The 23758-nt window shown below is 40.5% G+C and overlaps 2 protein-coding genes across 3 annotated transcripts; both read right to left on the bottom strand.

Annotated features, from left to right (window-relative positions):
- Positions 1-517: 517 nt before the first annotated feature.
- Positions 518-3378, bottom strand: LOC308149331 (aminoacyl tRNA synthase complex-interacting multifunctional protein 1-like; the record flags this gene model as incomplete). The annotated part of the gene is made up of 4 exons (XM_080521031.1): positions 518-796; positions 1256-1402; positions 2191-2393; positions 3006-3378. 4 exons carry the CDS (start codon positions 3376-3378, stop codon positions 518-520), a joined length of 1002 nt encoding a protein of 333 aa, XP_080377157.1.
- Positions 3379-4895: 1517 nt separating this feature from the next.
- Positions 4896-23758, bottom strand: rnf150a (ring finger protein 150a). 2 transcript variants are annotated; one of them, XR_013937182.1, is made up of 8 exons: positions 23135-23758; positions 16039-16289; positions 14495-14566; positions 14204-14286; positions 13387-13483; positions 13045-13255; positions 7023-9828; positions 4896-6948 (listed from the first exon to the last, which is right to left on the bottom strand). XR_013937182.1 is itself a non-coding variant. In XM_080520240.1 (7 exons), exons 1-7 carry the CDS (start codon positions 23583-23585, stop codon positions 9698-9700), a joined length of 1296 nt encoding a protein of 431 aa, XP_080376366.1. In that variant the 5' UTR covers positions 23586-23758; the 3' UTR covers positions 4896-9697. The 2 variants fall into 2 exon arrangements, 1 of the variants encoding a protein (XP_080376366.1); XM_080520240.1 differs by having other exon boundaries at positions 4896-9828.

Raw genomic sequence — 23758 nt, 5'->3', positions numbered from 1 at the left:
ATATCTCCTGAAGGCATCTGGATAACAAATAGAAAATATACAAAAGGATACGTATACTTCTTGATGCGCAACAAAAAGACTGTTTCACAGCATCAGGAAGAAACAAAAGTTTCAACTTGTGTTCATACTGTCAACCGAAAGTTAAACTGTCTCTGTATCTCAGGGGATTTTTGAGTCTCTCTTTTTGTTTCAGGGAAATTCAGTTTCATTTAATTTACCGCACATTTCCCAACAGAAGGGAATTCTATAAAATATTTCTCTCTATTGTCAAACCGTGCTCAATAAGCCGGACTGCAGCATGATCTCATGTCTTACTTCCCCTTACAGCTCGTTGTTGTGAGTAATGGAGCGATCCCCCTTTGGACAAACTCAAAACTCCCATTGCTTCATTTCATGTACATGTCTGTCCAGCAGAGGGCGCTTTACTGTCATTTCTTGACTGAGCACAGAAAACCCCAGGGTGGTGGTATTGTACCAGCCCAGGAGTGAAGGTGTCCATGTGTTGCTACGGCAGTGCTCATTTGATGAGACAGTTAGTCATGGTCTGGGCGGTGCACACTCCCTTCCCTTCAACTCCAAAGACCGCTCCTTTGTAGGTTGCAACACGCTGGGCATCGGTGCGTAGATCTTGCTGAATTTGCTCCCACACGTTCTTTTCCAGGGTCGACTCTTTGTCCGGGTCACCTGCAATCGAGAGGTCAGTTTGATTCATACGGATGCTCTCCGTGCTTTGGTCAACATCGTTCTTTTGCATGATTTGAGGAGATTCTGGGAGGTCTATTGTAATCTTACAACTCTGCACGAGCAACACAATGAAAGGAGGCAATATTCTGCTGCAAAAGCGTCATCCCTCTACAGACTTCGCACAAAATTATGGAAGCTCACTGGAGGGATTTGCTTTCATTCAAGCAGAAGAGATGAGATCAGTGAGGAGAGCAGCGAGTTTTGGCCATGCGGTCTGCTCACAGTGTCGACTCCAATTCATCCTGATGTTTGGTGGACTTGAGGGGAAAGTTGTGGGAGAGAATAACAAAGTCTCAGCGGGAGTGTTCTGCATTGGTGTCGACCCGGCTGATCTCACAAGTTTGAACTGAGAGGGCAAACATTATGTGACCAGCTTTATTATCCCAAACGTTTGTCAGTGTCTCTGTCTGATGAAAGTTTCTCTGGTATTGTGCTTCCTCCTGAAGTGTGCCGCTATCTCTCCAGGTGACAGTAATCAGGCCGTCGTACCTGAAAATTGTTGACAAGTAACTCTGTCTCCTGGCACTGCTCCACTGGGAGGGTCGAGGATTTCCACTCTGTCTGAAGATCTGGCACACAGAAGCACGGCCTGGCTGGTGAATCCGTTCGTCACGGCCGGCTCCAGGTTACACACCAGCACCGCCATTCGGTTCGGCACCTGCGTGAAGGACAGAACACCAAATATATTTCCGAAGATTATCGGTACAATATAATATATAAAAAAAGGTTGTTTACACCGATTCTGTATTTTTCTACTAGTTTGAGAACTGGACTAAGAATCTGTGTCAACTGAGACGCTGGCGTCCGACACCATGAAGACCTGGAGCAGCATTGTGGAGGCCTTTAAATATTTGGGGGTGTCGATAGACGATAAATCGGACTGGGTTAAGAGCACCGAACATCCTTCAACATCTGTCGCACTCTGCTGAGGGTGCTCTCAGAGTCTGTGGTGGCGAGCGCGTTCTACTTTGCTGTCGCATGCTGGAGCAGCAGGCCGAGGGTGGAGATGACCTCTGTACTGGTCTCTTTGAGGAGGTCCATCCTGAACAATGGCTCTCCATCTCCATGATGTCCTGGGTTATGGTTTCAATCCAACTTTATTTATAAGTCCCGCTTTCAGTGACAGACTCTTCCCACCAAAGTGTCAAGTAAAGTCACAGGAGATCCTTTATTCCTGTGGCATTAAGACTCTATAAATCCTCTTTGTCAAAAGTGATTGTTGTATTTTTCTGTTAACTTTAGTCTGTTGTAATGATATTTTAACTTCCATGGTATTTATTCTGAGTTTTTTTTCTGTGTGGAGCTAAGATAAAAGAATTTCCGCCGGGGATTGTTAAAGTATTTCTATTCTATTGTATTCTAAAAAAAAAGAAAGCTCTTAAACACTCACACTACCTTCCATTGTATAACAGAAATTGTATGATTGCATTGCTCAGTCTGTCGTACCACAGATGTGTGCTTGGCCAGTTCGCTGACCACCGTCCTGGGAGAAGCTTCTCCAACGTCGACCTGCTCCACGTACAGACTGTTGGCGTCCGGAAGCTGCTCGGCTGTGAGTATTCGGCCGACACGCAGGTCCAGTCGAGACACGTTGGCATCGCCATCATCTCGGTGGGGTGCCGCCTGCTTCTTCACTTCTCCTTTCCCTCCTGGCATTAATGAAAGACGTCAAAGGAGTCATTCGTTTCGCTCATTTCAAATATGTCGGGCTCTACTCTACAACAAAAATTGGGAAAAAATGTTTTTCAGCAAACATTATCTAACTTAACAGCAGGAGGCGGAGAATTGAGCATATCTTAGCTGATTTTAGGTTATTGCAGAATTCAACACCTCACATTTACACCTCGGGGCAATTTTCAATTTACCTTAAATGCATGGTGCGCCTGAAGAAAACCTCTCACATGCATGCACAGGGAGAACATGCAAACTTCAAACTAAAAGACCTCCAATACGACTGTGTGACCCATAAAATAAATGAATTCTTTAACTAAATAGAAGCCTAGTTAAAAATATATTTCTGAATATGCATATTGTTACTTGGTCTGATTCGAAGGATGTAGTGAGTTTTGTGACTCAGGGATGCACTGATAACACTTCTTTTTTCTTTCTGTTTTTTTTTTTTTTTAACAAAGATTAACTCCACGTACCGACACGAGCACTAATTCAATGTCATGAAGACTAATTCATACTCCACTCAGTTAATATCAGTCATACTTTAATCGTGTGATCCTGCAGCTCGGTGCTCCTGGACCTGGACGCACCTCTCGCCTTGCTGTAGGAGGACACCCGGCCGCGGAAGCCCATCTCGTGCAGCTCCCGGCGGATGGTGTTGGAGCTGACCACGGTCCCGGAGGCGCTCTGGAACTCGGCGGCGAGGGCTTCGATGGAGGTGAAGCACTTCTCCCGGGCCACCCTCTCCAGAATCTGTCGGTGCTCCTCCCGGAGCTTCTGTGGCCGGCCGCACCGGGGCAGGGTGGTCGTTATGCGCTCCCGCTTCCACTTCACGATGACGGAGCTGACGGTGGACTGGGGCAGCGCCAGCAGGGCCGAGATCTCCCGTGTGGACCTCTGACACAGGTGGCATCCCACCACGGTGCCCCTCTGGAAGTCACTGAGCTCCTCACCGCGACCCATTCTGCAGACAGCGCCCGTGTGCGCGACGCCGCTTTTGGGAGAAAATCAGTAAACTTCTCGTTGCGTTTTTTGGGGTCCCATAGTGGAAGTTTTCCAAAAACCACAGCCTGTGTATGTTTGGGCTGGATGGCAGAAACGTTGCTACTGCGCATGCGCACCAAGGCCGGAGTGAGGAGTTCTTCTGCACATGCGCGAATAGATGGCCAATGAGTATCATGACTTCATCTATATTGTCATGGGATTTGGGAGTTTTACAGTTAAAGCACCCCTAATAGAAATCAAACTTCCTCATCTGTTCATACATATTATCGTGTACTCGTCATTGTTAATGTTTATAGCGCGTGTGTAGGTGGTTTCATTACAAAAGCAACACCACCCCCTGGTGGACCAACTTGAAAAGTACATCGTGTTTCTGCAGTTTTCGCGGAAACAGACGTCGTTCTCAGAACATTGCCGTGTAAAGGTTTCTGATACATATTCACTTAAAGCGTCATGTAAACAGGGCCTTAATTGTCAGGAGGCTGCATGGGTGCTCACATCCTCCCCATATTCCTCCACAGAGCCGCTCTCTCCTGCTGCCGTCAAAGGACTTCAACCTCTCAGGCCTTTACTGCCCTCTGCAGGAGACACTCGGAATTACCACGTGTTGGCTGCAAGAGTTCACATTGGAAGATAAACAATCTTTACACAGTTTTGAAATAATTCAAAAAATATTTAACAGGTCTACTAAATTCAGTTTTGTAACATGGTTTATCATAGTGGCCTGGACGATTAGTTACAGCATGTAGGTCACATAGTCGAGAAGTAATAGTTTTCTTGGTGCGTATTATCATCAAATATCATCCATCCATTACTGGACATCCATTTTGTTCTTAAAATATAAATTATTAAAATATAATACATAAATATCTATCGGAATAAACACTGAATACCACCTAACCGAGTAAGGTTGTTGATGTGTTTGTGTCTGAGGGGTGTCTGCTGACACAAAAAAATCGTCTACGTGGTGATCGATTATGAAAGGAAGGGAAACTGGAGAAATATGTTTTAAGAATGCGTTGAGAGACTGACATTAATGTAGATTGTAGAACGAATATGAAATAGAACAACAGTAAAACGATAAATACTGAACAACAATAGTAGGTGTGGTGTGCTAGATTTCAGTACCAGTGTTTTATTAGCTTTAAGGATTCTTTATTGTCATTTCTTTTTGATATGACAATAAAGAATCCTTGAATCCTTGAATCCTTGAATAAATACTGAACAACAATAGTAGGTGTGGTGCGCTAGATTTCAGTACCAGTGTTTTATTAGCTGCACATTTAGGATAATATTTGAATTTATCCGAGCATTTTTTGAATTACTTTATATATATATATATATATATATATATATATATATATAATTCGTTATGATTTTCCAGAATTGTTAGTGTTCCTCATGTCGTTTATCCAGCATATATGAAACAAACAGGTTTGTAAAAGTTGGAAAAACCTGATTTCAATTTATTACACACAAAGACATTCCTACACATGCATTGTGCACAGTACGAGAAAGGGACAGAGACATTAGTACTCATTTTTACAGTGTGCTTATATTACAGAATAGCAATGCTGTTATTTCTGCTGGGTGTATACACCAATCAGCCACATTATTAAAGCAACATATAAATGTTGTCTTTTTCCTGCCAGTTGTGCTTCAATATGTCACAATATGTCACAGACCCTGTGGACAAGACCAGCAAATTCATACAGTGCTGGAAGTTTAAGCTTCTTTTGAACAGTCTTTCCTTCCTCACTGAACCATCAGAAGTCCAATGGGAATGAGATCCGAGGGAATAACGAAGCTATATGAAAAATTGTGGACTCCCTCATATGTTTCTTCCACAATTACTTAACAATTTCTTGTCATGTTTTGGTATTAACAACACCCCCGAAAGAGGGTGCTGTCATTAAAGAATACAATTTCTGTATTGTACTTGTGTACATCAGTGATTGGGAAATATGATCGTTGTGAGATCTGCAACAATGTCAAATTGTCTTTTTCTCGACCAAATTGTGACAGATCACTTCCACTACAAAGTATGGAAATCACTGATATGAATTTAATCTGAACAACTAACTGAATGTCTGTAAATTATGTTCATAGGATCAAGTCCACATCTGGTCAATACCAAAGTCTAAACTTTTTCGGCAGAAGGCCATCTTCCTCTCCTTCGATAGCGCGGAACCACATGATTCACCAGATTAGATCATCATCTTATAAAGTTTAATTGTTAAGATACCGCCCGGTATTTACACCACCCTTTCTTCGGTTTCTATGTTGTGGCTGATTGGTGTGGTTTACAATATATTGATACTCTCCATCTCACATACATTTAGTACATCAAAAAAAAAAAAAAATCACAACATCATACAGTAAGCAACAACCGACTCGTGTCCCAAATTCAATACTGTAGCCCTCTTTCTTAAAAGCTGTTCGTAGAAAGAAAAAAAAAAGTTTAATTCAGTTCCACCTTCCTCATTCGACGGAGGGGTAAAGTGCAAGATAGAAAGGTTAACACAATCAGGACAGAGCAGGTGTTACAATACACCAGCAACAACCAGGGTGCTCTGGATTATAATAAAGCAACGTCATATAAGGCTTTATTTTACAGGTCCATCATTTCGGAAAATAATTTTGATTACTTTAAAATATAGGTGACATGAAAAACACGTTCTGATAGTAATTATTGGGAAAATATAGATCATTTTTTATTTGGACATTCATTTACATTTTTCACTGCAATTAAGTATGACACAGAGAAAATATGATTTATCTGCCAGCAAAGCATATAACTTGCCTAAATTCATTGTACATTCAGTTTTGTTGTATTATTAAGGTGGTGTTTTAAGATATTTTTGATGTTACCTCAGTACATTGTTTAATGGTAGAGGCTTCATATTTCTATTTTTATAATACAACAAAAGCAATTAAAAAAAACAGAGCAATAATGGCCCAATTAACAATTTTCTGTCACTTTGGTTTAAATTAAAGTATTCAGTTAAAAAAAATTATATAAAACTATATTTTCCAAAAGATTAGTAACCATTTCATATAAACAGAAAATAGAATTAACCAGCATCACAGGTTCACCAAAGTCACTTTTAGTTAAATGTCATTATATGGAGGACAAACTGCTCATTTGAATCTGACAACATTCAACAGAAAACTGTTTTTCTGTGTCTTTTAATTGTAAGGATCCCAAACAGCTGTCCAGGGTGTACCATGGCCTTTTACTCCAATGCAAGCTCGGATTAACGCCAGTTGACCCTCAGTTATGTATTTTTGAAAAAGTGTAAATGGACAAAAATGTCAGGCCTCATTTGTTCATCACATACGTTTGTGGCTCTGCATAATTTAACTTGGACAGCCCTGGCAGCAGTGAATCTTGTGTCTTCAGAGCACCAGTGAAGGGGCAAGGAATTGAAAATGTAAAATGGAGAAAACAAGTGGGATAAATCAGGAGAGCAACAAGTACAGACAGGTAATCTTACATATTGGACAGTTTCATTACTCATGTGAGCCCCCCTCCACACACACACACACACACACACACACACACACACACACACACACACACACACACACACACACACACACACACACACACACACACACACACACACACACACACACACACACACAGAGCGATGTCGAGAACACCATCACTTCAGTATCTGCATCCAAACTCAAAACAGGCAGGAATTCCTACTCTATAATGTTCACAACACAAAACATGAACAAAAGAAAAAGGAGAACTTGCTTTAAAAACAAAATAAACACCAAAAAGTAAAAGAAAATGAGCGTCAGTTAATTCCTCCTTATATATAGTTAGAATAGATTATGACATGAGGTCAAACTTGTTCAGCTATGGACCGTATACAACATTTAAATGCTCAAATGTCTCAAATGTCCAACTCTTAACTTTACTGACAATCACAGGGGGGACAAGGTAAAAAATATACCACACACACACACCCTCACATGGAAATTGTTGTCAGTTCTACCGCAATGCAGTGATCATACCTATCCGGCTGCTACAGATGGGGAGAAAAAAAAACTGTCCTCAAAAATTGAAGTTTACAAGGTCACATGTTTGCACACACACACACACACACACACACACACACACACACACACACACACACACACACACACACACACACACACACACACACACACACACACTGACAGACAAATGTGTGTGTGTTATATAACCGAATCCCAGGTGACTGTAGGACCTAATGGAAACAATGAGTGGAAAAGAAACACAGCCAGTTAAAATTCTGCTGGCTGCATGCAGTGAGTCTGAGGCTCTGTGCTTCTTCAGTGTGCAAGTCTGCAGGAATGTGAGAGGAAACAGACCCACCGTGCAGGAGATTCAACTGAACAAACAAAAAGAGGAACTGTCATGCAATGGTGTCGGTCCAGAGAACATTGGCACCTTTTTTTTTGTTTGTTTTTGCTTTAATGAGTGAATGATGGAACCAATAATGTAAAACTAACGTGCCAACTTTCTAACATGATAAACGAATATTAAATTGAAAAATATAATTTTTTTGCCATATGTGTGCTGAACAGAGCCAAAATGCCTCTCGCTGTTAGCTTCTTCTGTAACAAGCTTCTGAGGGACATTTCTGTCACTAGCCACTAAAAGCAGTGACTCACACATTTCTGTTTGGTCTTGGGCAGGTGTAGAGTGGCTTCAAAACAGCATAGCAAGTCAAAACTTATATGCGATTGAAAAAGTGCTTAATTAATGTTTTTGTTTTTTTTTAATTAAAGCTGTGTAGGCAATTGCACAAATGGGAACATGTTTTTTTTTTGTTTCAACATTTATTTGCACAAGTAGGTTGTAGTGTGCTATAGCGGTTTGTATTTTTGTGTGCAGCTCTTTGCAAAAACACCTCACACCACAAAAAAAACAAAACATCAGTATAATCTTTCCAACATTAGCTTAGTGTGGACATATTCAACTTCTGTAAACATTTTTACGCCACATAGGGTAAAAAAAAACAAAAAAAACCAAAAAGCAAAAAACAGGCTTGAGACCTCAAAGTACTCGATTCAACCATAGCAATGCATAGTTCCCTCCTTTTTCCACCAAACAGTTACTTCATGTGTGCTCATGTTATCTCTTAGGTTTCATATTGTGAAAATCATCAGTGTCATTTGAGCCCCACTGCCAAGAAAATCAACGTTCATTAAAAATAACTATGATTAAAGTATAGCAGACGAGCTTGGCACCTGACACGAGACTTGATGACATATTTATATATTGGCTGGTTTGACAAGTGTAGGTTTGTACACAAATACGTACACAATGCCAGCTTTTGGGAGTGACAGCTGTTATACTAGTCAGCTATATGTAGCAGCAAGAGTGAACATGATCGTTTCTCTTCCTGGCAGACAGCCGGGAGCGATCACGCGTTTCACGGGTTGTGATAACAAGTTGTAATCGTTGGCAGCAGTTTCAGTAGGGCAGAGGGTGACATCGCTTCAAACTGCACATGAAAAGTTGTGATTGTCAATTGTGAGGACGGAAATATTTACCACGTAAAGTAGAAGCGAGGAACTAACATCCACGCGAAAAGTCGCGTGTATGTGTTCAGAGATTTGCAGCATAACGTGTGCTTAGATTTTCAGACCCATAAATGTCATGTGACGGCACGAAACCAGCTTTTTAAAGGTTTCGCTGGCCGATAGTATGCACCCATCAGGGGGTAAGATGGTGGGAACATCACACCACCTGGTTGAGACTCGAGGGGACTCGACTCTCTGTATGTGCTATATGTTTCTACATCACACCAGTAAACTCACTGGAGTGGTTGGCAGTGATCTCATGCGAAGAAGTCAAACAATCGGCAGACACAACCTGGTATAAAGAACGTCCTGCAGCTCCCGGGTAGAACAACAGGGTTGAATTTGTGAGGCTGCAATGTAAAGGGCTCCATCTTCTCCGCCATGTGTGCATTCTAAATCTTTGATTAAAGGAAATAATGTGGGTAAAAAAACGGGGCCACTGCCATTAGAACGCTGTGATTGTCTGTCTGGTCACGGTGAACGCTGGAAAATGGGCAAAGAAACACGTCTACAGATGCAAGGGCAAAACAGAACCTGGCGTTTTGTGCCGTCGATGGCCGTGTCGCTCAACTGCCCACCTTCTGCAAAGTCTCTTCTTCCGAACAAGCCAAAGGCGTTGCTAATTTCCGGTGGTCCATGAATTGATCAGCCTTGCTCTCTCCCCGTCGTCTTTTTCTTGGCAATTTTTTTGTGCTCAGCTCTGATTGGATCTCGATTTGCCCTCGTGACATTCCTGCTCCCTGGACAGATCCACCTCTGACATGCCGATCTCCACTCCCATGATGGAGGTGTCCGAGTCACTGCTCAGGGGAGGCTGGTGCTCACCTGAAGGGACAGAAATTAATAGGAAGAGATTACACACGCACTCTTAATGCAGGTGTAATCGTGCTGGTATCTAAGTCGGGGGAACATATTTTCACTTCCACAATAAGAGGACACCTGGCTCAGCCAGGTTACTGAAAATGCCTTAGAATATTAATACATTGAAATTATGTATTATTTCAATGTATTAATATTATGTATGCCTCGAAAATTCTGTTATGTGGGAGAATAATATATCTCTATAACTGGAGACAATGAATTCAGAAGTTCAGAAAGGTTGCTCAACATGCCACAATCAAACAAATCTCTGGAATTAAAAATTTAACAGAAATAATGCCTCCTCTGTAAAAAAAAAAGAAAGTCAAACACAGTAACGAAATAGACGCTGTCCTGACAAGACAATTAGGTGCTGAATAACTTCAGCTTAAGAAAACCCGTCTTTAACAAAATACCTTTTTTAAAGTAATAATGTAAAAAAATAACCCTCTGTGAGAGTCAAAACCACCGACAAGGCAGGCTCATGGTACATACTCTTCTGTCATTTAAATACATGTTTATCAGTCCTCAACATTTTTGCCTCTGACAGGGTATGAAATGTGGATATGTCTTTGCAAAAAAAAAGGACTTTTATTCACTATACTTGAAGGGAAATATATTCCTCTAACGTCACAAACAGTGGGAAAAATAAACAATATCTTATGTTAAAAGTTTTAACTGATACAGGCCACAAAAACAGTTATATTATTGTCAATAATATTATGTATAAAAGGAATAAAGCTGCAACAGTGTAGAGGACATATCCATAGCGTGTCTGTGCAAACGTGCTGCAACTAACCCAAAGCTAATCATTTAAATCAATTAGCTGCTACTTCTTTGCTTCACTTTAATAATGAAGTCTGGGAGAAGAAAAGCCTGCGTGTATCTCGATTACAGCGGACCAACAGCACTTTCAGTCTACCTGCAGGGCAACCGAGCCGTATATGAAGACAGATGGATGGCAATAAACAACATGCAACAGGCAGCACATCCTAAATCTCAGAAAAAAAGGGCTTCTTTTACGCTCAGTGAATGGGCGACTTTGGAAAGAATAATAGCTGCAATACCATTTACGGCAGTCCCCATCATTCAGACCGAGGCAGAGCACCGTCGTTGCTTCATCACTGCCGACCTGCAGCGGCACAAATCCCGAGAGATCCGCTTGTTCGTCTCTTGTTAACTGCCCATCAGTGGCATTGTCTATGCTTGCTCATTGACACTGCGACACAAGACCAATTACCTCTATTTCACATTGCAATTAGTCTTTAGGCGAGATCTTGCTTGTTGCAGTCTGATTTACTGCTCGCCGAGCAGACAAAGGAAAAAATATGTCTTCGTTTTAACGACACGTCACGATTCCTGTGCTCTCAACCATGAAGACGTGCCTCCATATCACTCTTCTGGAAGCGGAGTGCAGCCTGATGAAGCACGGAGAGACGGCGCCGTAAACCTATCAGCGATAACATTAGGACCACTGACACATGAAGTCATTTTCTCTGTTTATTTATTTGTCACACCAACTTTTAGCAGGTTGGGCCCATCAGGCTATAAGTGTCCTCAAACGTCACACGCTAGAAGCTCTGTCTTTACTCCATGATGGATTGCGACGTGTCCAGGAAGGACTATAGGCCAAAGTCGCATGGGATTGGCTCCAGTGACCCTAAGTGAACTCCAGAGCTGCAGCTCTTGTAGGCCGCTCGTGGCCTGCAGTGGTATGTTGCTCTCAAAATTGTTCCAAGGATGGAAAGCAGTGAACCTGTGGCAGAGTCATGGACAAAACGGCTGACTCATGTGGTTCATTCCAACAGAGAAGTTACAGTAGATCAAATTGCTTCAGAAGTTAATAATGCTTCTGTTGAAAAAGTAGCAGTGTGCGTTGCTCCATATATGAGGCTGTTTTAGCAGCAAAAGTTGGAATTTCTCTATGCCAGGGAGATGCTCATAATGTGACAGATGATGGATGTAAATATCCATGTTTACATGTCACACTGAATAGAAATAAAAAAATATGAGTCAAAACTAAATAAAGTAAAATGCTGTTCCTTGTTTCTCCCTATATTTAACAACAACATTGTTTTAGTCTGCAACTACGAGCCTGTTTTTAGAGGAAATGAGGTCCTAAATAATGTGTGTGAGAGCATGTTGTGTATGATCCTATATGTACTGTACATAAACACAAGATATTGCACGGATCTTTAAGTGAAGCTGCAGTCCGTATGCCTTTAGGCAGGGAAATAAAATGTAACAAATTGTGTAGTTCTGTGTGTAAGTCACGAGTTTAGCTTTTTTTCCCCATGAGATTCTGAGCAGGAAAACATGGACTTGGTTCAGCTGGCGAGCTAAAACACGTTCCTGCAGGCGAAGCAGCAGTGGAAGAGAAGACAGTGTGACAGAAGTGAAATTTATAATAATATATCACCTCATATTGTAAAATATTTCAGCATTTATTTATTCAGTCAATAGCTTTTTGAACTCAGAGAGGAAAAGGACATATTTGTAGGATATCTGTCTTTGATTAAAAAGTTGGCTAAAATCATAATTCATGTGTTTTACATTATCTTAAAATGTGCATGAAAACTGTTTTTTCAGATCTGTAAAAGATTGTACAATTATTCTATTAAACGTGATCCACTAATGATTCCCGGTGTTCCACAATATATTGCATGCAAGAAAAAAATTGCCTGAAAATTTTTTTTTCGATGCTTTAGGCTTCTGACAATGGACGTACTGTAACGTGCTCTAATTTAACGCAAAGTGTATTGCAAATTATTTTAATCACTTTAAAAATTGGGCAAAACTCTGTAGAATCTATGTTACTATGAGAAGAGTCAAGTAGAAGTGTGGAGCATTTGTATAATACTAACCAATACCAGATATGGCGCACAAGCTTGACAAGACCCATTATTACGTCTAGCGCCACTTCAGTTAACTTCTCATTGTTAGTTTTAAGGTCACAGGAAGAAATGCAAAAGTTGCCAAATATAGCCACTAAAAAAAACATAAAGGACAAAAGGTACCAATCTATACATGAAGGTACTGGATATTCTTTAAATCCATTTGTGGAAAAAAACCAAAAAACACATCAAAATAATTCTCGATCACTTCCACATTTTAGTCAATCTTGGGTACTTTCAGTAAGAAGCTGCTTCATTAATCACAGTAAATGTGAATGTGTGTACGTACTGCTGGCGATGCTGTGGCTCTCCCCAGGCTGAGGCGCCGTCTCCGCGTCAGGATGGAGCTGCTGCAGGTCTGTAGCTCTCCCAGCTGGATCCAGAACCACCGAGCTCTCGTTCACGGTGATTTCACTCGCCCCGCTGATGGGGTTAGTGGGCGGACCCCCGACTGACGTCTCGTAGTCCGGTGGAATCTCATCTGAACAGTCAGGGTTGAGCTGGAACAAGACGGTGACATTTTTCTCGTTGACCTCAATGAAGCACTGGAAGCAGTTTGACCTGTATTAGTCTGACAAAGACGAGCGATTTGGTTCAAAAAAACGTTAAAAGAAAGCCAAAAGAAACTTACTGGGATTCCCAAAGCTTTGAGGATGTTCATTTTACACATGGGGCAGGTTCGGTGGTCTTGTAGCCACGGGTCAACACAATGCTTATGGAACACATGCCTGTGTAAAAAAAAAAAAAACAGTTAAAAAATAAACACTCCTTAAAAGCTAATGGCTACAAAATTATAATATATCATGGAATGAGTAGAAAATAATGTTTATGGCAGCGATATCAAATTCATTTTAGTGCTGGTGCCCCATTTGATCTTTAATGGTAGAGTTATAGCATTAACCTATAAATACATCATGTGATATTAGAAATGTTAATACAATTCACGAGCAGAGACGTCTTAAAAAAAAAAAGCAATCTGAAATCCTCTTCACTCAAGTTTTTCTTTCCAGATTGAGCCTGTTGAGTCTCAGAACTCAGGATTCTGTTGCTTTTTGCATGCATGCATTTACAAACTCACGCTCACAGTTTGGATTTGATGAACTTGATGAACAAGGCGGTTTGCTTTCACCGCACCTTTGTGCAATCAGCTGGTATGCGCCTCACTGTTTTGTTATGCCTCGTAATTTGAAAGAAAATAGCACAATCCCCAGTGGATACATTTGAAATGGCAGTTACTTTTCCTAAAACATTGCATTAAAAGCAATTATAATTTTCACTTTATACAAAGTCATGCCACGGGCTGGATTGGTCATTTTTGCCTGAAAGCTGTATGCTTGACAACCCTTGTCTATGGTATACGTTTGTCTTTTCACATAACAAATGAAACATAAAACTACTAATATTTGACTTGCAGTAAGTGAAAAAGATTTAGTCCAGCAAAACTTTACCTGCATGGTAATATCCTCACGACATCATTAGGCCTATAACCCTCAATGCAAACTGCACAGTTGTCGAAGTCTGATTCAGTTTCCTGGAACACAGAAAAATATGTTTCTGAATGAGTCAATAGGCTAAATAAATACGGTTGTGCTCATTAATTCAGTGATGAATAAATGCCATTTCGCTGATGTGAGTATTTAGTGTTTACATTTGAAAGAAAAAAATTATCTTTTACTGCACTGAATATGCTTCCAGTCTATGAAAAAGGTTCCACTTTCAGTGTGATGAACTTCTTTTACCTTGTCTCCTTTCTTAATGGTGCGCACTTGAAGCTTACTAATGGCTTTTTTGGCCGCATCCCCCAAACGCCGCTGTAGAAATAACAGATACATCTTTAATGTATGACATATGCAGTATTTATTTTAATAGTGGACATAAAAGCTGAAAAAAACCCCAAAAAACACAGCAGTAATGTCGGAATCCCACCGGTTTGACACTGTACGCCAGTCTTGTTCATTGGTCTGTGTCAAATTAAAGTGATTACGAAGTTGCAAAACCTTATGCTGGGGTGGAAATAAAACCATTTACCAGACGGGACAATAATTGTTCTGCAGTCAGAGGTGAATTATTCTCTCTCCGTACTTGAAACACCACCGTCTGCTGTAAAAAATAAAATACGCAACCGGACACAGTTCAGATCAACTCTTCAAATCAAGAATAAATGCTTTAAATGTTTTGGCAATATGAATACTAACGACTGAGGTATTTATTCTGATCAAGAAACCTTTAAACTAAAAAGTCAAATTGGTTGAAGACTCTCATTTCTATCGAACATTCTTGTAAATCAGACATGTCAGACTATGTCTGCATTGGAAGAGCATAGCGTGATGGAATATTTTTGAATATACGTATACCTCAGTCACATTTCAGTCATATTTATTGACTATTACTATATTATTATCTCAATGCAATTTGTTGTTATTCTTGCTGGTTCTTATGTCAGATCCCAAAGAGCGTTTCCTCCTGGTATCCTCTTAGTTTTGAGCACCATCTACTGTATACTTTGTATTGACTGTTTGTGACCTGTGACTCACTTTAAAGTAACATTCCCATCAGTTTCTAACAAAGAAAAGTAACTTAACCCCACCAAACAATTCATCTCCAGCTCTTGATTGTTACTTTCCAACTGTGCCGTTAAATACGCCTGGATTTTTAAGTGCAATTGATTCAACTTGACCAAATTGTTTCAAAATGAAAGTCAACAAATACGTCATGTGTGGATGATTGTGCATGAACACTGTGTTTAAAGACAATTTCTTTCACTGAGATCAAGTCCTCTCCTCTTCCAGTCCCCACACATTAAACAAAGCTTCATTGACAGACATATTTTCGATGTCAAACACAATGCCGTAATTGATCTGTTCAGGCTGAAACAACTTCTTTGGCTCCCTGGAAGTTATATTTGTTCAATATGGCTGAAATCAACATAATCAAAAGAGAAAAGGCAAACAATGGCCGTTACGGCTGTGACTCGCATCACAACACACCCAGTAGTGGTCCGTCAGTACAGACGTCACAAGAGCATCAGAGCAGCCGTTCCCACTAACAACATGGCAAAAACAAGTATTTGCAGTGCTGGCTCAAAGGGCCCAAAAGCCCAGTTGAGTTGATGGTTGACTGGGTTGCTACGCTGCTGTTTGGCCAGCTGTCAGGATGACTATGCCTTTCCCTTACAGTTTAACAGAGCTCGCAGCGTATGGAAACATATAATTGGGCCAACACAAAGGCTGAGACCTTGGCGCTGCTGCAGCCAGTTGGCGGCACACGGCTCACACAGTCATACCTGGTTGCGATCTCGAGCATTAGCGTAGCGAAACCTCTGGATGTAGTAGAAGACGAGCCAGGCGAGGGAGATGATCATGAGCACGATGAAGGAGATGGACACGAATACGACCGACGTCCTGCTCACGTACTTCTGCAGATTTCTGGTCCCTACAGTGATGTGCAACATGACCATGGTGTGCTGCTCCAGCAAAGCCAGGATCTCTCTGCCTTTAGGCTCTGGGATCATGATGGCCACCACATCGCCAGTATCTGCACAGAAAACAGAAAACACATGAGAAGATACTAAAGGTTTTCAATACAGACTGTATTAAATTATAGTTGCATTACAAAAAAAGAAAAGAAAAGATTATTCTGATTATTTTAACTCGCAAAATGTCCGAAATAATATGATATATGTAGTCGAATGAAAGTTTGAAAAAGTATAATGATTCAGTTCGGCTTTTAATGTACCAGCTGGAGGTGCTGTAATTAGACGATTACAGAATATTAAGTGTGTAGCGACGGGTTTGGATGATTAAACAAACACTTTAGTCATGCCTTAAATAATGTTTTAACAATTTTGGACTATTAAAAGTGAGGATTTGAAGTGGCTATTAACTATTTGAAGTATTAGTCAAGTATTAATCCAGAGAGAATTAGAGAAATGGGTTGCACACACACACACACGCACGCATGCAGAGTTGCGTGTGTGTGTGTGTGTGTGTGTGTGTGTGTGTGTGTGTGTGTGTGTGTGTGTGTGTGTGTGTGTGTGTGTGTGTGTGTGTGTGTGTGTGTGTGTGTAATCTTGGGCCGGTCGCTGAGAGCTTAGATAAGACAAGTGAAGTAAAGCCTCGCTCTTTAGAGTCCGAGGCCTCCAGCCAGCAACCATCTGTTGATTTGCTTGTTGTGCAAAATAAAAAGTATTTTGCATCGCAGAGTCACTGAGTTACTCTTTACTGGTTCACATGAGAAACGGTCAGCAAGGACAACTCATTTACAGAATCTGTTATTTTTTTCTTAGTTTAACGCACACTGTTAATCTTTTACCAAAGCCCTTTAAGCAACTGTAGGCAGCAGGAGCTATGACTTATAGACTGAAAGGTTATTAATCAACACGTTTTCTTATGCAGTTTATTCACAAAGGCTTAAGATAGTATTTAAATCAGATCATTTACAAGATTAACTCTTTAATCAGGCTATATTCATTTTGTCATACTTTATCTGTTTAATTGTAATTTGGAGAGATATTTTTCGGTAAGCGGAGTGATAATCACATCATTTTTATTCATGCTACTATTTTGGCATTACCTAAGAACATTTTTTAATTAAAGTCTTTTTTTTTCAGGTTTAATTGCGGGATCTTTAACTTGTGGCTCTCCATGTTATGTGTAATAGGTGAAGATAAATAAATAAATAAATAAATAAATAAATGAATGAATGAATGAATGAATGAATGAATGAATGTTACAGATCCTTTTGTCGTATGTAAAAATCTCAAACAATACAGATTCAGAAATGCAACAGAACACAGCTTAGACCACACAAAACTTTATTTCATATCTAAAAAATTTTTTTATTTCTTAAACACTGTTTAATCTCACTATCATTGGTTTTAAAATCCAGCATTGGTCGAATGTGTGTAGAAAAAGTATTTGTGTGATTGCGAAATGACTAATAATGAGACATCATAGGGTAACGATGCATCTCTCCTCTGTGAGCTGAACAGCAGCAGGTTGATTAGTTCAGGCCTTCAACAGCCTAAACACTGTTACATCATATTCCCTCTGCTGTCTGTTTATTTTTGCACCGAGCCGTGGAGGCTCTCCTTGGTGGTTCACTCGCTCCATCTCTCATGATAAACAGCGCTTTTATTCCACCTGTCACCCTCTAAAAAAATAAATACAAAAAGCTGCTTTGAAGTGTGGAGTCGCTGCAGCATCAGACAGGTGTGATTCTGTCACAGAAACACTCGAGCCGACAGAAAACATGCAGTTTTGTGTTTTCCAGGGGAGTTTTAGGCTTCGAATCCAACAGATAGGCAACAGACTGCAGCTGCAATGCATTATTGCTGATATGCTCATAAATCCCTTTATGTAAGAAGCCTGTTGTGGCAATCTGCACAGCTGCCGCATTTTATACGGCCATGTTTGAGTAAAACTGGTGGATTTTTTTTATTTTTTTTATGCAGGGATCAGCACAGTCTATGAGTTTATAGACTTGACATTTAAATTAAAAAGCTTTTTATAGGGACTTTTTTTTTTTTTAAAGTATTGTTGATTCCTTAAAAACTTGGAAAATATGTAGTGTAAAGCTTTTGTTATGTTTTCTCTTAATGATAGTTATCCTTTATTTAGTTACTTTTTGTGGCAATATGCAGAAAAATATTTGAAATTGGGTGACATTGTGCCGAGTGTGAAGTACAGGTCAACTTGTGTGCTTCTGTGAAGGTAAAAGTTCCATTTGAAATGCTTCAGTTCTGAAGAAATCGGCTGTAACAGTCCTTCAGTTGGCTGTATCTCATCCGTCAACATTTTATTATGTGAAAGAGTTTATGAGTGCTGGAGGCTCAAAAGCAAACACTGCGTCAAACGACGACGGAGAAAACAAAAGCTTGTGTTTGGAGAGCAAACAGACTGTAATATGTTGCTGAACACCGAGTGTCTGCCGAGACTTTGAGGGCATTTTCTGTCTCACTGGCATCGTCCAGATTTTTGACTTTGAATAGATGATTTAGGAGCTGACATAACGAATGATTTGAATTGGTGGAATTAGTGAAAGGTCAGAATTATTCTTTAAGTCAACAAGTCAAGGTTCAACACACTGACAATGTAAATAAATACAGGTTTGTTCCATGTCTTGTGTGTAGCCTCAAGTCCATAGATTTATCGTTTTATTGATGGACATAAGGTGAAAAAGGCAAAACACTGTGATGCAAGTACAGCTTCTGTGAAGTCGAGACGTAATCCCTGCCACTTTGAGTCAAAAAGTAGATCATTTTCTGTAAAAAAAACAAAAAACCATGAAGTTCAAAACTCTGTAGACCTTGAAAAACACCCTTGTAAGGCCCGCGTGAGCTTCACGGCTAACAGAAATGAGGAAAGGCATATTAGGATATGTAAGATTTCCCTAAGCCTGGACTCTTATCTCCTTCGTTTCGCAGTGACGCAGTCAGAGCAGACAAAAATAGCTGCTTCTAAAACGGGAGGGCAGTGCTGGAGACTGACACTGAACTAGCCTATCTGCACTTTCACACCCACAAAATGTGGAAGCAAGGAGGGATTATTACGGAAGGGGGTTAAATCAATGGTTGCCAGTGTGTTTAATTTATATATAGAAGGGTGTAAAGTCTGCTGCACAGTGGGTAACACTGAGGTAGAGATTACTGCAGATTTAAATGGTTACCTCTGCATTAGCGACCACACACTGAAATAAATGCCACATAAAATAGTCTACATGGATGTACAAGCATGACGATTACATATAAGCAGAGCGTGACATGTACATTTGCCACATTCTTGGATAGATCAAGATACAAAACTGGTTTTATTTGAAAAAAAACAAACAAAAAAACAAACAACTAATGAAATCTGTTTAGAATGCAGTTATTCTACAGACATGACTGGGTTATTGTACGACTTGTGGGCCACATGCTGGCTGCACAAATGAGTAAACGCATTTTTCCACAACAGAGTTCATGCTTGTGAGTGAACCTTTGCTCGTCTTTGTATACAGACTGTTACATTTAGAATAATTAGTAAACAAAATACACAAAGAAATATGAGAACTAAGTGGAAAGTTGAAGCTCAGGAAAGAATTAACAGGGCGGCCAAAAACACAACAAATGTTGCCATTCAGAAGAGTTTCAGAGGTAAACGGACAGAGTGACGGAACAATCAGAAGCTGACATTTTTAAATCTCAACCCAAACTATACTAACAAGACTTTTTGGGGTTCATCCGTAAAATAAGTAATAACTACTTCAGGCAACATACAAAAGGACATTGTTACTTCTGTAATTCTTGAGGTGTATTGCAGCCATTTTTAGAATCAGTTTTAATAATTTACATTCATATTTCACTATAAAAATCAGATTTCATTTTTTCTAATTATATGGCATATTTATTTTTGGTTGACATTTAAACATTAAATCTCACCCACATGTGACTGCACTATATATATATATATATATATATATATATATATATATATGGTCAATATGGTCAGACCTCAAAACGCCTTAACATTTTTAACACCAGTACTCATTCTATTAACACTTTAGTTTTAAATTAACAAATAAACAAATGATGAAAACAAGTTAAACTGAGTTTATTTAACACATTAGCTTTAGCTACATGTTTTGTACACTAACCTAAATTTGATTTTATTCTCGGTTGGTAAAAGGAGAAGTCCATAAGAAGTCATAAGGAAGTCCATTTGAAACCTATTTCCTTTTTTTTTTAATGTCTTTAAATAAACACAATAGAATTTTAGCACATAATTGACTTTGGGCAATTCAGATTGCTTATCGTTTCACTTAACATGACTTCGCACCACAAAGTGTACGAGTGGACTCAAGTTACTATCTGAAATATTGTCAGAATGTTATGAGCATTTAACGGTTGCAAGGAAGACCAACATAGAAATGTAAAGAAAAGTCCTTTTCAGAATTGATGAAAGCAAATGATCTGTCCCTGGTTTTAAAATCCAAAGTCAACATACGTTTTGAGACGATTCAGACTTGGTGTAGAAATGTTAACTTGCCTTTAGGCGGGCCTGGCTTGTGTGATTGTGGTGTTTTACAGCCCAGCTGTGTTGGCTCCACTCGGGGGAGCACCTCTTTCTTTCTCTGGCAACTTAGAAATCATTCAGCACTTTACAGCCTCCCTGTGTCACTATGCTCGCCGTTACCTTCCAGATTTTGTCTCAACACCTCTCCTGGCTGCATTTTCTGTCCCTTAAGGAGTCTGGGTGTGCATTTATGTCATGATTGGAAGCAGAGGAACTCTTAAAAATAGCCAGGTGCCTTTTTTCTCACTGCAGGTGAAACCTGGAATGCGTGTTAAGAGTTTGTTTGAAACCTTGAGGACGGCGGTTGAATTGGAGGGGGTGTTAATGATCAAACATGGCTGTTTGCATGAACGTGAAACATGTGGTGAGAGCAGTAACTCGTGTCTTGAAAAGATGTCAGGCTAAATATTACAGCAAACTGTTACTCATTCACACATTCAACACACACAAAGAAACATTAGCTGTTCAGTGTGTGCCCAGTAGAACAACTTCACAAGTCTATGTGGTCAAGGCACTCTCCTTTTTCACAAACTAACAGGTTCCTCCGAAGGCAGTGTCCTTCTATGGAAGGCTCGGTTGTGAAAGCCTCAATGACAATGTTGAGTTAAAAATGTACTCATTGTAGGATTTATGATATAAAGGAATTTCATATTCAAGCTTAGAGAAAAGAAAAAGAAAAGGCAGCTCACAAAGACAAGTGAGCCCCGGCATTAGGGAGTGCCTGTGGTCATTAAAATGACGCAAACTGAGATCACTCAACATGTAACGGACAAAATATTTTCCATCCATTTTCTACATTTTGTCCAATTTAGAGTCGTGGGACTAATTCCAGCCGCCGATACGTGAATGTAGAATACATGCCGGACTATTCGCCGTTCTCACACACTCACATTTACACCTATATGGGGTTTAAAGTCACCAATTTTAGCCTCAAAGGCACGTTACAGGACTCTGGAAGGGAACAGGATAACCTCGAGAAAAACTGACCCGGACTCGAACTAGGGACCCGTCTTGCTATGAGACGAGAGAGAGCAAACCACGATTTATATACAGCTCGTACTAATACTTCATCAATATCCAATAGAGTACAATATCATGGTGTTTATAAACAATACGATTTGTTTTGCTGTTCTAGCTGGAAGAGGTATAAATTAATATTTTCACGAGTCTCAGATTGTTTTGTATTCAGGTCATCATTTTAAATCCTCTGGAGAAACTTGTTGGTTGTACACTGTGTACAATGTCTTGGACCAAATGTTTTGCACAGATTAAGTATGTTGGGCGTGTAGTTTAGACAGTGTTTATTTACACTATATACCAAGTGTGCTGAAGGTCAACATGTTTAGCTATTGGGGCCGGGAGCTCTTTGTTTAACTCGAGCTTTGCTTTACGGTTCAGATCATAACTATTACTTACTAGTTTATTAGATTGAAAAAATTAAAAGTGAAAAAACATAATTGTGTATGAAATTGCAATTGCCCTTTTAGAAATCAATTATAGCACATATCCTCTTCAATCCTTAAAGTGACCCCCCCCCCCCAAACACTTCAAGTGTTTTCATGCAGCTGCATTTGCTGCTTCATAATATATCAGGTAACCCCATCAGAGGACTACAAACATGATAAATCTGCAGTGAAATTAATTCCACTCCCAATGAAGCATTTGAGAGTCTGTTATTGCCATTGCAGTATTTGTTTTGGTAAAAATAAAAACACACTTGCTCCTCCTTGTTTCTGATCTCCATTCAAGAATAAACAACCAGACTCTTGGGGAGGAACTGAGGAGATTGTCAGTAATAAACAGGAGGGAGGGTGAAAGGTTTGCATGCTTTTGGTACCAAGTGTCTTAACTATCAAACACTGTGAGATACCAAACTCTCTGGGAATCTGTGTTTCACCTGCAGACTGGCAGAAAACTGAGGACAGGCAGGAGATTTTTAAAGTGTTCAATGTAAACATGCAGGACATAGTAGATCTGAATGCTGGTGACAGAAGATAGAGTGAGGTTATAAAACAATGTCTTATAAACACATGATTGGATAGAACTGTTGCTAACATGAGCACCTCTCAAAAAAAAAACAAAAAAAAACATTGATGTTGTATTTAATGCTCAAACAGGTGCTATATACAATCACACAGTCAGCAAATCCAGCCAAACCGTCAAATCAAGTTCATTGATCTTATAGAATAGGATATATGGGATTACACTCAATACCTTAGAAATGACTGAGACTGAACACCTGTTTCACCAGGTCTGCCCTTGTTCACAGAGGTTATCGCCTCAGCAAACTGTGAACTAAGACCAGGATAAGAGGGAACCGTTGCTCACCTGGATGTGGCATTGTTATGGTGTCGTTACTGCTGCTGGAGCCCACGTTGTAGATGACAACCGCGGAGGCGTTGTGGTTAGCGACATTCCGGATTTTCTCCCGGTACGTACAATTCCCCGCAGCCACCAGCGCCACCCAGGTGGTGTTCGGGAGCACCGGGAACCTGACGCCGGGCTCACACGCCTGCCGGTCCTGCGGGAGGGCCGGGACCACCACCAGACCCCGGGCCTCCCTCTTGGGCGAGTGTTCCCCGTAGCGACCGCACTCCGTCTTCTCCGTCCTGACCTCCAGGGTGACGGGGTCCAGGTAGGTGATGTTGACGAACGCCGTGTACCATTCCTCCTTCTCCGCCACCGTGAAGTCCAGGCATAGCAGGTGGACGAAGCAGAACGACAGCAGCCACGTCGAGAGAGCCAGACTGCGGCAAGCCCCGATGAGGGATGGGGCCATTGTGCGGCGGGTTTGAGATGGATGAGCTCCGCGGCTGTCCTCCTCCGCCTGCTCCTCCTCCTCCGCCTCCTCACTGCACGGCGAGCATCTCCCTCTCTTTTTTTAAACGCGTGCTTTACAAACACATTGCACCTGGCATGGCGGCCCGAGGCGAAGCGGAGCCCCCGGGGGGA

Source organism: Blennius ocellaris (assembly GCF_963422515.1).
Source record: "Blennius ocellaris genome assembly, chromosome: 3".
Classification (NCBI taxonomy): Eukaryota; Metazoa; Chordata; class Actinopteri; order Blenniiformes; family Blenniidae; genus Blennius; species Blennius ocellaris.
Note: the sequence above shows the minus strand (reverse complement) of the source record. Positions and strands in the feature narration are given on the sequence as shown.